At 42.3% G+C, this 17984-nt stretch overlaps 1 protein-coding gene across 8 annotated transcripts in view; it reads right to left on the minus strand.

Annotated features, from left to right (window-relative positions):
• LOC131107837 (mitogen-activated protein kinase kinase kinase kinase 3-like) overlaps positions 1-17984 on the minus strand; it is a 32464-nt gene that overhangs the window by 9144 nt on the left and 5336 nt on the right. For 2 of the 8 annotated variants that reach the window (XM_058058227.2, XM_058058226.2), the window contains exons 2-18: positions 11391-11448; positions 11219-11309; positions 10864-10928; positions 10696-10751; positions 10527-10574; positions 10141-10183; positions 9975-10047; positions 9675-9806; positions 9503-9565; positions 8591-8672; positions 6822-6938; positions 6007-6085; positions 5856-5914; positions 4505-4567; positions 2432-2484; positions 2248-2286; positions 1395-1469 (exon numbers count right to left, since the gene is read on the minus strand). In XM_058058227.2, the coding sequence (XP_057914210.2) occupies positions 1395-1469; positions 2248-2286; positions 2432-2484; positions 4505-4567; positions 5856-5914; positions 6007-6085; positions 6822-6938; positions 8591-8672; positions 9503-9565; positions 9675-9806; positions 9975-10047; positions 10141-10183; positions 10527-10574; positions 10696-10751; positions 10864-10928; positions 11219-11309; positions 11391-11448 (1196 nt within the window). Of the gene's footprint in view, positions 1-1394; positions 1470-2247; positions 2287-2431; positions 2485-4504; positions 4568-5855; positions 5915-6006; positions 6086-6821; positions 6939-8590; positions 8673-9502; positions 9566-9674; positions 9807-9974; positions 10048-10140; positions 10184-10526; positions 10575-10695; positions 10752-10863; positions 10929-11218; positions 11310-11390; positions 11449-17679; positions 17920-17984 lie in introns of those variants that run through there. The other 6 variants (XM_058058228.2, XM_078799315.1, XM_078799320.1 and 3 more) reach the window with 5 other exon arrangements.

A 17984-nucleotide genomic window follows, 5' to 3' on the forward strand; every position in this document is an offset into this window, starting at 1 on the left:
TTTGACACCATTCTGCCTGACAAATGAGAAAATGGAGTGAATTGCTGGTTAAATGAGGTGGGCGGTTGACCATGCAATATGGGACGGCGGCTGGATAATGAATACAATACAGAAAAGCCACACTCTTGGAGAATTAGATTTAATGGAGCCTATGCTCATTTAAATGGTAGGGCTCCTCATGCCACCAACAGTTACCCCCACCCCACATTAATATGTTGTCTACGATGGCCGACCATATATTGTCTTTATCCAGCAACAAAAGCAAAGAATATCCTCTCCACCTTTGCTTTTACACAGTGAATGTCAACTTAACACGTTTACTAGGGGTGTCCCGATCCGATATAAATATCGGGCCAATATCAGCAAAAAAATGAGAATCGAATTATAATCGGCCTGCATGTATAATAAAAATGTATGATGTATGATAATAAATAATAGTGATCACAACAACAGCATATGCTCAAAAAGGCTTGTGTTATGCATGGACTAGGAATGACGCTGTGTATTTTTGATTAGTCCGAAAAACTTGTTATGCACAAGTTTCCTGTGATAGCACAGAACCAGGGAAGTTTAATATGACCAGACTCATTGTGCAGTTGAAGCAATGTTACAACAGTGTTGGGTGATCATTTTTACATACTGGTATACATTCTTCCAATTATTAGAAAATGACTTATATTAGTATAAGTCATAGAAGAAAAAAAAGTGTTGATGGCGCATTTTTTTAAAGTCACGGCAACTGTTGTCAAGTATTGTTCTCTGAGTAATATCACTTGATACCGATAGTCAGGCCTGCAACATCGATTTGAAATTGGATGTGAAAAAGTTGTATCAGGACACCCCTAACTTTTAGGAAAAGAAGAAGACAGCACGCAGCAAATAGAGTGTATGCCCACACAAAAACAAGGAAGCGCATACACATACACACGCACGCATAGCAGAAGTGGACAAAGCAGCATCGTAACAAAGATCATCTATCTATGCACTGAAGATGCACTCTTGACAATGTACTGAAATACATGACTTGCTTTAGTGGTTACGTTTAGTGTGTTACATTAACATCCATGGCTGAGATTAGTGCATTTATTTAATGCAAAACAGCTGCAGAAAAGCTGCCAAATTACAGGCAATTATTAGGGTTGGGGTTAATGTTACAGGTGGTAAAGTTCACAGCTAAACTGTGACTGCATGGAAGCGCAGGCTGACAAGACACACACAAACACTGGGGCGGGTGTATATGTGGCGTGACAGATGCGTGGATGAAACTGTGTAGCATCAACAGGAAGGCTTTTCCCTCCACGAGCTCTACCACCTCATCCGTATACGAATGAAGGGGGCGAGACGACAAGGGGGGGGAGAAGGCCTCCGGTTCTACGACTGCAGGGGTGACTTACTGAGTGTGAGTTTCATCATCATCTGCACCATCATCATCCTCATCCTCATCATCCCCTAAGTGTGCCACATGGCCCCTGGGAGGGGAGGTGGAGATAGGAGGAGAGGGGAGTGAGGGGAAGGAAGAGGAACGGAAGAAAGGTAAGGTTTGAGGTGGGAAGGATGCAGGCAAAGGTGATGGGGGAGGAGGAGAAAGATGGGACAGGAAGGAGGGAGGGGGGAGGGGGAGAGCTGTGTGAAGCTTTGTCCACAAAACAACCACTAACCCTCCATCAAATCCACACTTAAAAAGTGGAAATTAAAGCTTCATTAAAACATGTTGCTACACAATACATCTAAAAACTTCCACAACGGACCATGTAAGAACACACCTCTTCACCAAAACTGACCTCCCAACTTAATTTTAATGTGCAGGAAACTATTCATTTCAATACACAAATTGCCCACAGATCAAGTTTAAGAATAAGTTGCACCAGAATTTTGCACAGAAGATAAAAAGCAAGAATTCAGATACGATATGCAGGAAAAAGAAAACCCTCAAGTACAACTGCTAGACGCCCTCCACAGCTTGGAATAACAACTACAGTACATACATGTGCATGTGTGTGTTAGCCATGCTCTGCAGGAAGCTGCTATTAAAGCGCAAGGCAAGTGAGCAGAAGGGGAAAATAACCCCCGTTCCCCAGCAGAATCCAAAAACGGCAACTGTGTGGAGTCATTAGTGGTGCGTGATCAGGCGAGATTAGTCGCCGGTTAGCAGTGATTGGCTGATGGGTGGCTGGGGGTTAGAGCGCCAGCAAAGGGGAAAAAAAAAATCAGAAGGTGCTGAATCAAGTGGAAAGAGCTTGAACACACCTTTGTTGTAGCTCCTCCTCTACAGACTTGAGAAGGCTCCTGTTGGAAAAACATGAAGAGGAAATTAACATGGGAAACAAGTCGAATATAAAATCACAGTGGCCCTCCTATCCTTTTCATTTTGGAAAAAGATTGGACAGGCCCTGAATTTGGCATTGAAGGACAAAACGTGACAAAGACTTACTTGTTTCCGCCAAGCAGACAAGGTGAATCGTGGCCGTACTCCAACTGCAAGTCCTACAAAAAGACAAACCGCATCACTATTGTGACATAACAGTAATTGAGTGTGCACTTGCATTGTCCTCAACAGAAGTGTTTTTTTTTTTAATTTAACAGAGCATTTGCTGAATTCATAGAAATGTGCCTCTTGTGCTGTGTTCACATTGTGGCCTTACAAGTGCGGCTGTCACAAGGTTCACCACAAGCATTGCCTCATCACATCTAAATCATGTTGGCCCTTGTTTTTTTTACAGCCAAGCAATGATGTGTACTCAAAGTTGAAAGTGTGAGTAGAACTGGTGCTTCAAATTACACAAACAAATAAGTTTTAATGTCATTCTGCTCTCAATGTTTGTGTTATAGGGCATACTGTAACACTTGCACTTAAAAAGGTGCTATACCGTCTTGACTCCAAGACTTTTTTTCACCTCACAAATATCAGAAGACCACAACAGGCTAGCATGTGTTACCAGACAGTGGTTCTACAAAAAAAATGGAGGGTGCACAATAAATATTGAGCCAAAAATGAATGATGACATCATACCAATAAGTCTGATAATGTTAAAAAATAGCTCAAAACACTCAAATGAGGCAAGGACAAGTACTGTGCTGCAGGTGGGGGTGAGCAAATGTAGCGCTACTTTTTTCCTACATGTGACATGCTGTAAACACAACCATTCTCAAACACAAAAAAAAGCAACCCTTAACCCACACCAGAAATGCCAGCAGCGCCACTACGACACCACGTAAGACCACATTGAACAAAAAATTGTGCATTCCAAATAAAAAGTTAACATTCTTCACAAATACAAGACTTTAATATGAACCAGTGTGCCGGGTGACATCTAGTGGTGAAGTTGCACAATACAGCTGCCCAGATTCATTAGTTCCTGTCCAATTTCTCCCAGGCTGGCTTCTCAAACTTGTCGTGATCCCCGATGGTTAGCCAACACCATCAATCTCTTCAGGAATTTTTGTGCAGTGTCGGAAAACACAACATGCGGCCTTTGTGGTTTCACTTCTACATTTCAGCGTCTGGGATGCGGACACGCCCCTCTATAATGGCGACCATCCTGCCATCCGGGTGCTATGGAACACATTTCCTACCCTGAGCTCATTCCAACATCCACTAATCACATGTTGTCTGCAGTGATAGAAAAATAAACATAATTATAAGCTCTCTGTCCTCATCATTGTCATCTGTGCTTCCTAATGTGGTCGCCATGGCGCCACTAGCTTGCTTTGGTGCTCTGCCGTGAATGCTACTATGCCTTTGTTTTTTTTTACATTTTGACATTTTTTTTTACATTCAGTCATTCAGCAAATCCTGTGCAAAACAATAAGTGACATGCCCTGAAGCCGCCGTCGACGAGTTTGTATGAACAAAAAAATACCACCAAGTAAAGCCACAATGTGTAAGCAGCAACGTGTCAGGAAAAAGACATCTTAAAAGGACACAAGTTTGCAAAAAGGAGGGAAACAAATGAGAGAAGCGCAAGCATGACACTTGCTTTCTTCATCTACTGTACAAGAGGTTATTAGAGCGCAATACAAAAGCAACAGTGCACAAAAAGAGAGACACATTTTGCAGAGAAACAACCACCCAACAGACAGCAGGTGCAAAAAAAGAGTGTCTGCATCACCCTAAAGGTATCTTCCCAAAGTGTCATCGAGCATGGCACTGCACTACACACCTATGACCTTTACTGTTTTAGTAAGTCACACATGATTGTTCTGAGTGCTTTTTGTATGATTGTACAAACGTCTGAAGGCAAGAAAAAGTCAACAGCAACAGTTAATGAGGCTGAGGGGGCGAGAAAGAAAGAAGAACACACATGAGCAGTAGCAGAACATGACACCAATCTCCCGAAATGAACACAAAGAATGCTGGTTGGAAATGAAAAGAGAGAAAAGGAGCAAAAAGGAGCTGAAAGGTTAGGAATGGTGGAGAAGAGGTTAAAGACGATGGCGGCAGAAGAAAAAGAAAACAGCAGCTGGACAGTGGTGGGAAGGAGAGAGAGAGACGAGAGAGTACTACCAGATTAGATCTCGCGGTATAGTAGAGCTCCTCAACACAGTCCAGATAGGGCTCAGAATCACACTGGTCAGCAAGACAAAGCGAGAGAGACCTCAGTTAATACATCAACCTTGGATGATGGAAGGGAACGGGGGAGGACGGGACTGGCAAAAAAGGGGCCTTGGGTGTGGGGCATCGATGCAAGACAGAAGATGATGATGCTGGATTGCGAAAACAATGGATGAAGGCCTGAATGGGACCTGGAGTCTGTATATGAGCAGGAATAAGATGATACATTTTAGGATAAGAGAAGGGGGCGGAGTTGAATCCAGGAATGACCTGCTGTAGGTTGTGGGTTAAAAACAAAAAAAGAATAGCCAGTCATATAGGATTAGAATATTTTCTCAAATAGTGGCCACTGCTATGCCAGAATTTCCTCATGTAGTGGAGCCCAGCGTGGGAGTCGCAACAAGGAGGCTGAAGAGCCACGGGTTTCCGACCACTGGGTTGTCCAATTCTTTGTGCCAATAGTAAAGATAGTAATGTTGGAACATGCACACAGTGCTCAAAACCACGAGTCAGCAACAAATTGGAGCATCATATTGCATTTTGTTGCTTTGGATGAGATGGTGAATGTCATAAATTTGACTGATGGTTTCAAACAGGTAAAAGCCCACAGGGGACATATTGCAAGATGGTGCTGATACGATCCTTTCAATTTTCTGGAAACTTGAATGTTATGGACCGGAAAGGACTGGAAAGTGCCAAGTGAAGACAGGGAGGGTGTGAGGACTGTGATTGTGTACATGAACCTGGTGCCATCCATTATCCACTTGCAAATAATACTCTTATCCGCTTCAGATATTACAGGAACAAACATCTACCGCTAAAAACACCTCAATGCAATGCCAATACTACAGTTTAGAAGTTCATAAAAAACAATTTCAGGCCATCAGAGCCACGACCTCCAAGGACAAAATCATAATTTTGGATCAGTACCCAGTTCTATTCCTTCAGCATATTTCAAAATAATCCTAGCTCCACACAAAAATGTAGCAGGTAATTTCCTTAGAATTATTGCAGTCCTCAGCCCAAACAAGTAAATAACAAAACCCTATCAAATCCTTTTAATCCACTAGAACACCAGACCCACTCCATGTTTACCACCTTGTCCCTAGAAGTTGACTTCTCATAGTGGTGTAAAAATAAAAATAGAATGGGAGCCACCAACACTGATAAGAGTAGCGAACCATGAACTGCAAGTGGATGGGCTGGTTCTTTTTGGGCTCAACATACAGTAGGTGACGACTGGCCATGCTGGTGCTGGTGATGTGACAACCACACAAAAACACACAAAGAAGAAGTGACTCACCGGTTCATGATGGGGCTCTGTCTCCTTTCTCAGTGGGGGGTCAAATTTCACCTGACCGACTGAGAGAAAGAAAAAAAAAACATGGCCGTCAGCATGTTATTGTGTGTGTGTGTGTGTGTGTGTGTGGTGATTAATTTGTGAGTGAACTCACAGTTGATCTCAGAGAGGGTCTTTCCTTCTCTGGTGCTTCTGCTGGTGGAACGGATCCGATGAGGGACAGCCACCGGAGACTGGGAAGATGAAGAGATGGTCACACAATCAAATATCTGCTCAAATAATACACAAAACCGCACTGCACGCCACGCAAGATGAAAAAGAAAACATAATCCGGTTGCTATTTCCTTACAGCGGAATTAGATGACACAGCAAAAAACACATCAAATCAAACAAATGCTCCCTTTCAAGACAGTTTACACCCAAGCCCAGAACGATTATTGATGTGCTCGATATCTTGCATCTAACAACTTTTCAGAAGATCTTTTGAAGGACAAACGTAGCCTTGTAGCATTTCATAAAAACCACTGTCATACACACGACAAGACAGCACTGCAGATACAGCAGCTCGATGCGGTACCTTCCTACGGGCAGGGAAACGAGGTGCCCGTCGAGCACCGGGGCTTATGGGTAGAAAATGACCCCTGTACTTAAACTGTGGAGGAGGGAGAGGAGGATAGAGAGTAGTTGGGGAAGCAGACAGAAGAACAGAAGAGAGAAGGAAAGGAGGAGAGGAATGAGATGGAAAGGAGGCAACGCTGCAAGAGGGAAGATGGAGGAAAAAAAGAACAAAAATTTAGTGAGGGAGTGTAATTGAAGGAGCAGGACGACAAAGTGGTGGGGCTACTGGGAAAATGGCGTGGGATTTAACAAATCAAGAAGAGATGAGGTGGGAGGATAAGAAGCAACATTGAGGAAGGACATGATTACGACAATCATGTTGTTGGAATGAACTACAATGTCAAAGGTTACCTCTGGCTCGGGGTCGTCGTCATCAAAGTCATTGTAGTTGTTGTGGTCAGGGTTTTTGGCTCGGTCCAGCAGCTCTTTCGCCAGCGTCCTGCTCAGGGGCTGAGACACAAATGGGTGCTGCAAAGACAGGAAGTCAGGCTTTCAGGCAGTTTAGGACATGCACAGTCAACCTCTCGGGCGCGAGTCCCTCTCCCTCTCCTGGCCCCTGCTGGCCTGCTTGTGCCAGCACTTCTCTACTGATGTTTTACTGCCGTTCCACTGACTTTAGGGGTCATTTCCAGTCTTCAGTTCTTCTGATTACTGCTATCGTGCAAGCCGTCGGTTTTGATATTGGGATTACTATGTGTCTTTCTCTGTACAATCTTCCCTCATTTATAGCATCTAATTTGTTCCGGGCCTGACTGTGTTAATTAATTTCAGCAATATAGGATTCAATGTTAATAAACGATAAAATTACGAATAAGATTTTGAACATTACAGCCCTGTAGGCATGAAATAAGACCCCTTTAGTCACATTTACGCTCCTATGTTTCACTGTTTACACCACATTGCAACTCTTATGCTGCAGGGACTCGAGAAGGCTGCTACTGTCCCGAGCAAACAACTGAGCTGACAAGCTAACTAGTTAGCCTTGACTTTAAAGGGGACCGATTATGCTCATTTTCAGCCCTTTGTGTTGCATTGTGGACTTTTATAGAACGGCTACACATGATAACTTACACATAAAGTATTTTAGATCTTCCAGAATCTGCACCTCTTTCTGCATTGTTTCCATAGATTCCCTGCTTCTGTCCCAAATGGTCTGTTTAATGTATTCCACCGATGGCCTGCCTCCAGGCACGCCCATGTCGCTGTGATTGGTCACAGTCCAAGCACGCCTGAAGACTTTTGGATATGTAGGTCTGTGTGAAAACTTCTTGTTGGGAAAAAAAAAACCTCTGAAATTGAACATTCAGAGCCATCCCAAACGTCTTTCAGGACTCACTTCCAAATGCATAATTTTCTGTAAGTTTGGCATCATTTAACACGAGAATACAACATTCTATCAGCATTTATAGGTCATAAAAGTGGAAAAAGCTCAATAGGTCCCCTTTAAACTGAAAAAGTCAGATATGTACCACTTCCACACAAGACTGGATTAGTTTCTTTACTTCATGATTACATGCAGTGTTAAGGTAATGTAATGTAAGGTAATGTATCAATGTTTTGTGTTGAGGGGCGACTGTATTTCTATTATGAAAAGTCTGTTATCTCATTCTATGACTCGGCTGTATTACACATGCATTCCATCCATGCTGTGGCCTGGCCCGCCTCTTCAAATCATGCCAAAGGAGAGGAAGTACACCACAGGCGAACGTGCTGGACTTTCGGTAGGAATTGTGTCCAAGATTGGTATAACTAGTCTCAAGTGAATATGCGCTTATACGTCCAAGCAAAACCTAAATAAGTGCAGTTTTAGTTTAGGTGATTACAGCTAGTGTCTGAACAAACATGAGTTCTCAAGTCACAGCGACCTTGCTACCAACACAAACAAAACAAAGAGTTGTCATGTTAGAGGCTTTGTTACAAATCACCAGAGGAGATAACCATTACATTCACAAGAATGAATAGATGCATGGTGGAAGCCCACACATAGTGATTAAATGTGTAGGAGGTGGTTTAAGTGGTTGGATGCTCTTATTTGCCTTGCAGCGCTGCAGTTCATTCATATACAACACCGGTTTATGGAAGGAGCAACAGATCTATGCTTTTTTTGTTTTCTTGCCTACCTGTAGCAGCTTCTCCGCTGTGGGCCTCTTCTTTGGATTCTTGGTCAGGGCTACTTTTACAAAATGGTGAAAGTTGTCTGTCCTGTGATGCAGTGTGAAGATGAAACATGGGTACAGAATGCAACGACAAAACTGAGCGTGTCGTCTTAAGTGCATTTGAATGGAAAACTTGTCCACACGAACACAGATATTTTAAATAGTAGTAGTAGCATAGTTTTGGCAAATGTAGGTTTTTAGTATTTGAAAATTGGGAAAATTGGGAAGATGATCAAAAATTCCAGTTTCAATGTTTGTTTTTGGCTTTTGTCATGGGAAATGTGCGACACTATTAACCTTGTTAATAGTAAAACACAAGTAATTACGTTATTAAATTAAGAGTGCTAATTTAATTGCTTACATACTTTCTTTTAGTGCGCAGTTTGCATGTTCTCCCTGTGCGTGTGGTTTCCTCCCACATTCCAAAAACATGCTAGGTTAATTGGCGACTCCAAATTGTCCATAGGTATGAATGTGAGTGTGAATGGTTGTTTGTCTATATGTGTCCTGGAATTGGCTGTCAGCCAGTCCAGGGTGTACCCCGCCTCTCGCCTGAAGACAGCTGGCACAGCTGGGATAGGCTCCAGCATACCCTTGTGAGGATAAGCAGTAAACAAAATAAAACAATGCTATTTCTGTGTAAGTGATTTTAATGATAACTGCACGTCTAATATCGCACTATATTGATGGACAGATGTGATGTAAATGCACCACCCGGCTCGCCAAAATGCAGTGTGCTTTTATGCGTGTGATTATTATTTTAAGGGGTCCTATCCTGCTCATTTCCGGGGCTTTTAAAACAATAACACAGAGTGGCATGAAAATATCTGTCTTGGTGTGGATATATATACTGTATATAAATATATAACACCTTACCACTTGGCCTTGTCTTTCAACTTCGGTGGCTGGAAATTACTCTTAGTCATTAAGAAAAGAGCCCTGTGGACGGAAGAGAAGATGAATGAAAACACATGGTGGCATTGCGTCCTAAAGATCCAATCCAGTGAAACTCATAGCAATATTCTCAGTGTTTCATACAAACACACACCTCATGGGATGCAATTCAAACATGGGTGGCTGCAGTTCAGCCAGCTCTATTGCTGTGATGCCCACAGCCCAGATATCACACAACTGGTTGTAACCTCCTTTCCTCTCCACTGCTGCCACCTCTGGAGCCATCCTATGCAAGAGAAGGCACAAAGTGAAACATATGCTCTCCCTTTCACCAAATATTAGAATTTATATATATATTATACAAAACATAACATTCAGTGACTAATAAATCAAATTGTATCATCCTCCTTTTTGTGCGGACACAAATGACTGTAGTTGTACATCAACAACTCACCAGTAAGGCGTCCCGATGAACGACTTCCTCTTGGCCAAAGTTGCTGTGATCTGCGCTGATACACCAAAGTCGGCTATGGACAAAACAGTGAGCAGATGGGAAAGGGCAAATTACACATGGACAAGGAATGGCAAAACTAAACGAGGGAAAAGAAAGTTCTTCTCACCTAGTTTCACGTAGCCGTTGTCTGTCAGCAGGATGTTGGCACCCTGTTGGAGCACCCGAAAGCACGTCAGAAGACAAAACAAAATAGGCTCGCGTCAAGTCCAATTAACTTGAGAAGCGCTTTCTTTATGCTTCGTTTGCTTTGTGACTGACTTCAGCTGCTTTTTGTGGACGGCAGACAGAACCGCACAACAGTGCACTGTCTCCCCAGCCTGGTTGGAGCCCATTGTGTCACCCAACATGCACTTGTGCACTTCAGTTTAATAAACTGCTGTCATTTTTGCCCAACAATAGATGCAAAATCAAAAACCAGGAGAAATGTGTTATACTGTATATTGAGAATGTATTACATTTGAAACTGCAACTGCAAAGTTTAACAAACCTCACCTTGATGTCTCTGTGCATTTTGCCTTTATTATGAAGATAGTATAAACCCTGAAAAAAAAATTGGACAGCCGTCACATACTGCATCAATAAATTGCACTTAAATATTGAAAGACCTGTGATAATTATTATCTGGGTAAGTTGAAATTACAGAATATGAGGCGCACTCTACCTGCAGGGTCTCCCGTGACATGTAGGCTATCTGAGATTCTAACAAAGGCCCGGTTACTGTGTCGACGACATGGACAGAAGTGAGAGAACCAGACATTGTGAACATGTAAACAAGCGTCACAGCAGAGGGGAATGTGTTTTTTGTGTGCGTTGAGAGTGTATGTTTCACCATGATAGATGTCCTGTAGAGAACCTCCCCCGCAGTACTCCATGCTGATCCATAACTTGTCCCTCCTGCAGACAAACACAAAACTAAGTACACCACACTCAAATGCAGAGAGTACTAGGCCGTTCATCGTTTTCTTCATCCCATTTTGCATCCTCTTTATTGATTCTCTCATTTAGGTGTTATTGGCATTTACAGCATTTTTCATCCATGTGATTGCACCATGTTCCTATTGCGGGTTTTATGGTGTTTGTGGTTCATTTTTGTGTTTGGAGCGTTTGGACATCGCTGGCATTGCCCACCGCTGCACTTTATCCACAAAACACACACACAACTTAAGTGCAGACAACTTTCTTACCGGAGATAACTGCCGAAGTATGCTACGATGTTGGAGTGTTTACAGTCCTTCATCATCAAAATCTCCTGCTGGACGACGGCAAAGTCCTCCCCTGGAAAAGAACTCCGAGCCTTTAACCCTCAGATGCCAGCTGGACCGGCAGAGTACTGGAAGATGGAACAAGATCGCTCACCTGGCTCCAGTTTGATGACTTTGATAGCAGCCAGCTCCCCTGTGTTTACATTGCGAGCCTGGAGGAAGAAGACGGTGAAAGGGAGGTTAGCAGGGAAAAGCCTCAGAAACAAGCGGTACTAATGCATGCTATTAATCACATTAAATGAAATGATAACTGGATATTTTTCCAATCTGAGCTCCAGCATATGAAGAGGATTTTAGCCATAAATTATAGAGGTGATCTATAAACAGGTTGTACACTCGCAGCGACCACCACAAACAGTTGAAAAACAGTTGAAACAAACTAAGCACATCTTTGACATACTGTGACGTCAATTTGAATGGAGATGGATTCCTGACAAACCAGGAATTTTTTGAAAAATCAGCATATTGGCAGGACACTGGAGCAAATTTTCTATAAATAGAGGGCCGTGTTTACATCAGGCCACAGCAGCACTGGCGAGGAAGAGGAGTTTCTCTATGGAACGAACATGAATAAAAGATGAACCCAAGAGAGGAAATGTGAATTGCTCACTTCTCTCTCGGGCACAAGCATAGCTGCATAAAGACGGGTGAAAGTCTATCAATTCACTGCGGTTATAACTCATTCAATCCCAAAAGCTCTCTTGGTACCGGCCATTTTTGATGAGTTTGACTGATTTTTCAAGGTACACAGAATACGAGTGCGAGGGCATTTGTGGTCGTTTTTCCCAGCTTAAAACTGCACCAAACATGCTCTCTTCTATTGTGGAGTTGCATCATGGCCTCTTTTTGCCTCTGGCGCAAAAAACGTGAAAGCCATATGAATTAGTCTTTGGGAGTGAGCGGTCGGTTTGAATTTTTTTTATTTAATAAATATGTATTAGTAGGGAATGGAAATATTATTTCCAAAGTTACTTCCATTGCAAGAGTAGTGGTACCATTTAGGCCAGTGGCATAAAAAGTCCAGCTTGGGGGCCATTTGTGGGCTGCTATACATCTTTCACTGGCCTACGACACCCTATTTGAAAAAATGTATAAAAATAAAGAATTCTGGGAGCCTATCCCAGCTGTCTTCGGGCAAGAGACGGGGTACACCATAGACTGGTCTCCAGCCAATCACAGACTATCATATTAATACAGTACCAATAAAAGAAAGTTGAGACATTATTTAAAAAAATGCAGTTGAAGTGTTTAACGTGTCTTGAACTAGATGGATAATAAACAAAAAAATAACAAGGTTTCTCTCTGCATTTTTTCCTTTCTGTATGTAGCCCTGAAAAGGACTTATGCCAGGATACCCATCCTTTCAAGGAATAGACGCTCGGAAGTTAGTGTGATAACACCTCGACCTTGAAGACACCAACATAATAATATTGTGCGGTTCTCAAACCGCGCACACAGTGTGACAGATGCCCCCATGTGCCCTGATCCTGACTGCAACCTTGCCTGTGTATTTAGCCAACAGCATGTAAACAACAGGCCGTGACATTTCACACAGTGCTCTGCTCTCTTTATTATTAGAGATGTACATCTGAGGTGGATCCTTGTAGTGGAGAACAGTGAGAAGAAGAAACTCTCTAATAAAAGACGTGCCACGTCTGCCTAAATGCGACTTAAAATGTCACCGCGAGGACATTTTCAACATGGAGAGAGAATAAAAAACAATTTGAGGTTTTGTCTAGCAAGCATGCAAAGAGCTATGGCTCCCATTGAAGAGACAAGCAGTGAACAGGGGAAGATTGACAGTCTGCAGTACAACAACACAACACAGAGCAACAACATAACACAAAACAAAGCCGTGGCAGGAGGGAGGAGACAAAGAGACGTCCAGAGAGGAGAAAAGCGAGCAGAGAGAGACACAGCAGTGTCTTCAGTCTGCAGACAAGACCAGTGATGACTCATACAGCCTGAAAAGGCAACAAGGCACACTTGAATGAGTCCAATTGATTAGCCTCGTCGAGACCATGTTGAGTTTGCGTCTTGTGTCACGGTTCGATTCCCGGTTTGCTTTTTCTTAATGAAAATCATACGGGTTTGAATGAAGGCGCTCTCATTTTAGTTCGGGGTCAGAGTCATACTAGAAATGGCTCGACTCGCTGACTGTTGTTATACAATCAGGGCACTTGACAATACAGCGCAGTCACACACAAGCACACAGATAATAGCCGAGCTGCCACGGTCGTCAACCGTGACGAATTACACAAGAACAATTCATTCCGCCTATTGCAGCGGGACACTACGCAAGTCTGACGTCTGATCTGTGATGTCACTAATTCCTCTTGTCCATCTTACTAAATTGAATCAGTAATCTTAAAAGGTCCCCTATTATGCAGAGATAAAGAGATAATTTTTTCATCATGTTATGAACTGCATGGACTTGATACCATCTCTGACCCGCCCCCCAGCTAGATGAGCCCGGCCGTGATGAGACTGTGATAAGTTTGAGTGTCTGAAGTAGAATTCAATATTAATAAATACAATATTTCTTAGTTGGAGCATCGAAAACCTGTTTATGACTTTCTAGATACATTTTTTACATTATTAGAGCCATCTTGGTATGAAATATAGCCACCTTTTCGCTCATATTAACCAATATATTAGATACAATCACAGAAAATAAAAGCCATTTAAGACATAAATAAGACTAGTGCTGATTATTATACGTGTTGTGAGATAAATAATTACTAAATATTAAAAGCCCGTCATTGGTGATCAAGTGTTACTAGTGACACCTAGTGGCCAGTGCCGTTCATTAACATATACTGTATTAACGTTCATTACCTGTATTTTTCTTTTAATTAATTAAGAACACTTTCACGCTGCTATTAAATTGTAACGCTAGCACTGTAGCGATGCTAGTGCTGCTAACATTTGTGTCCTCCTGTTCCACTCCTTAATGTTAAGATGTTGGTATATGATAATAGGAGACAATAGGAAACACTTCTTGGAGACACACACTCTGTCAACAAACACAGGTCATTAGGATTAAAGCTACAGACACACAAAACGACATGTCAGGGCTCTACTCTGGCTGGCTCACTTAATGTGAATGAAATGCTGTCGTCATGAGAAGAAGGAATGTTTGTGCGGGGAAGTATTTCCCTTGAGGACCGCTCAATCTTGGCAGCATACGACCTGAAATGTTGGGAGAAAGTTGGCAAAAAAAACAGAATGTAAATGAAGCTAGCTTGGTTAGCATAGTTTAGCAGAGTATGCTAGTGCTCGTGTTGTGTGTGAGACATGTGTGAGTGTTCACACCATACTATTTTTTGTTTTTTTAACCACTTGTTTACGTAAGTCTGCAAGTTCTGGGTGAAATAAAAAAAAAAACGTGATTACTAATCTTGCGGCCATCTCGTCTTTACGTACACAGCACACTTCCAGCCTTCAAAATAACAGCAGACATTTAGAGTGTATGTTCTTCTTGCACAACACTGGAGAAATGTTGCCCCCACCCATAATTAGCACCTCCACCACAATGCATGCGAGTAAAATAGTTGGCACGGTGGTGTACAAGTGTGGCATTTCACTCTCTACGACGAAGAACAGACAAATCCATTGCAACTTATCGATGCAACCATAGCGATGGGAGAGTCATTCTTAATCCAGTGTGTGTGTGTGTGTGTGTGTGTGTGTGTGCCAAGGTTAACCAACAATGGTCAGAGTTCATGTCATGGTTAAGTACCCTTTCACCACCCCCCCTAGAACGATCCCATCCAATGCCTGCACTCCAGTTTGATTAATGATTAAACAGGATCAAAATAACTTCACCAATGGAAAAATTAACAGGGTTTAGATTAAAACAGACTAAACTACGCTAATGTGAGGACACAGTTACACAGGATACTGTTTAGCTCGGTACAAAAACAACAGTAGTAGTTTTCCAACAAGCAGTTTAAGGCTTCAAACATGTTGCATTAGTCAAACAGGTGTCATGAGGTATACAAGTTGCACTGGACTATTTAGAAACTCGTTTAAATACTGTGCCACTCGCGAGACTTGGGAGGGGGGGGACTGTAGCTCTTTCTTTGGCAGGAGATCATCACAAGCTATAAGGGAACTCACGACAAGCTTGTCAACTCATTGGAAATCACGGGAAGTCATGACTCACGCTGTCATCTTCGACAGAAGGCTAAAATCATCACACTGAAGCCCAACACTCAAAGGGTAGCTAAGAGATGTACAAGACAAGTACCTATACAAGTTTAAATAAAAACACAATAAAGCTTTTCTTCAAAACAGAGCAGTTCATTGGCCACGGCTGCCAGTGCGCTGCAACGACTCATTAAGCTGCATGTGTCCACCAGAGGGAGCTCATGAGCAGACAGTAAATCTTGTCTTGTTCTCGTGTATCGTCTATTCAACTGAGTGTCTCATGTAAAACCTAATGAATTAACATTTAAAAAAAAACATTGGAAACATATTTTAATATACAAGCCACACCTGATTATAAGTTGCAGAACCAGCCACACTATGGAAAAAAAGTGTGAAATATCTTCCGGAAAATATCGCATCATAATTACACTATTGGCACACAAAAATAACTAAAATACTCCATTCATTATGTTTCAAAATATATCCAAGTAGGAGTTTTGTTACAGAGGAGGTTGAGACTAATTATTTACATTAATTAAGATACTACATCTCTGTGGGTGGACGCACTGCACACCCACACTGCACCTTGTCTTGTATGCATGCATTTATTTCTTTGTGGAAGCTAACATACACTTTAATGAAATCTTGCACTCTTTCTATGAATCTGATGTCTTTTCAGTGGAGGAGCAGTAGCAAAAACAGGATGGTTTGTGGGGTGGGCCCCCTCTTCAATGGCGACTCTACCAGCCATCTGTGTGTGTGACGTCACAAATACACAATCGCCTTGGTGTTGTGGGCGGGTCACGCTGCAGCCCTCTGCTCAGCCGTCTTCCTCTTGCTGGTGCGGCGTGAAACAATAGGACATGAGGGCATGCGCGCGCATACACACTCGCACACATACACACTCGCACAAAGGAAGCCAGGACAGGACTCCTGCATTCCTGCACCATGGTCGTCCAGATGTCTCACAAACACACAACAATGTCTGGTGAAAGGAAATTGCTACTATAAGCACATTATAACAGCTACCTGCATCGGTCTTGCATTAAATCCAGCTGGAGTGTTTGAACATCTACACGCATGCACACGCACACACACAGCTTCAAAGTTCACGATAAAGGCCTTTGTTAATCCTATTCCATGTTTCAGATGTAAGCGACTTTAATACAATGACTTCAATCACTAGAAAATCGCAAAACTCAGCACAGACCTCAACCTAAATATGTCCGTCTGGCTTGTTGTGATTTTGATTTTTTAAACCATGACATGAAGCGCCATACTGTTCCACTCCAGTCCTGTTTGTGGCAGTCATGGGGGTTAAATTGAATGTTTAACAGTTAAAAGTTCGTTGTTCTGTCATTTTTGATTAAAGTTAAAAGGAACCATCCAAAACTGTCCACAACGACAACGAATACATTGCTGCCATTCCCATTCAATTGCTTGTATAAGACATCAAATTAAAAGCACAAATGAATACTGACTAACCATGTGTGCGAGCCTGGAGTTTGTTTTTCAGGGAGAAGATGATAGTAGCTTGCTTTGATGTGTGTGGGCACAGGCGCAGCAACTGACGGGAATGGCAACAATGTCTTCAATGCCATTGTGGAAAGTTCTGTATAGCTCGTCTTTAATGTTAATCCAAAAAGACGAAATTGGTTCACTGGCATTAAAGAGATGAGTGACGTGATCACTGATGTGACGTCAGAGTAAAATGTATTTCTCTGTACAGAGGTACTTGTGCCTATGATAGTAAATTGTGACAAAAAAAACATAAATTAGTGTACAACCACAGTAAAAAAATGAGCAGGCTTTTTCGTACTTCTTAAATTCAATAGTGTATCTTGCAATTTGGGTCACCACTTGTCATTAAGGGTTGATGGCGAGTCCTGCATCCAAACCAGTTGAGTACCACTGGTGTAAACTATGCATCATGGTATTTAGTTATTTGTGGGATTCAAGATGACAGAAAAAACAAACAAACAATCCTAAACAAAAGGGGTAAAATACTGAGGAAATAGTTGGGTACAAATTTTTCCGACTAAAAGCGAATCACACGAAAACAGGTTGTTTGAAAACCGATCTTTGATGTAAATGTAATTTTTTAAAGCAAACTACACGCACTCGAAAATTGCAACATGCATTCACATTCAATTCCATGTTACTAGCAGGGAGCCCTACTTTACACAATGTGTGACTGTGACTGTACTTCCTCAATGTGAAGCCACACTCACCCTCACCTCGTAGGGACAGGAACGTCATCCTATTCAAACATCAAACCCCACTGTAGGTCGCATCCTGCCTGACGGTAAATATTTGAGAAGCGCCGCTATTTTGGCTCGGCAGACATGTTGACAAATGAGTGCCACAAATCAATAAGAATGGCGTCTTCGGAGGAACTCCGCCGTCTGGAGTTTGTCAGAAATGCCTGAGTCATCGTTACTAAACAGTTCAAAGCGGGATGCTCACACTTGTTCAGCCTGTGAGCTATTTTTAAAATGACCAAAATGTCCACCAAGACCTACCTCTAACTATCTAA

The sequence above is a fragment of the Doryrhamphus excisus genome, linkage group LG20 (assembly GCF_037039965.1).
Source record: "Doryrhamphus excisus strain RoL-2023G ecotype Guam linkage group LG20, RoL_Dexc_Guam_v1.1, whole genome shotgun sequence".
In the NCBI taxonomy this organism is placed as follows: Eukaryota; Metazoa; Chordata; class Actinopteri; order Syngnathiformes; family Syngnathidae; genus Doryrhamphus; species Doryrhamphus excisus.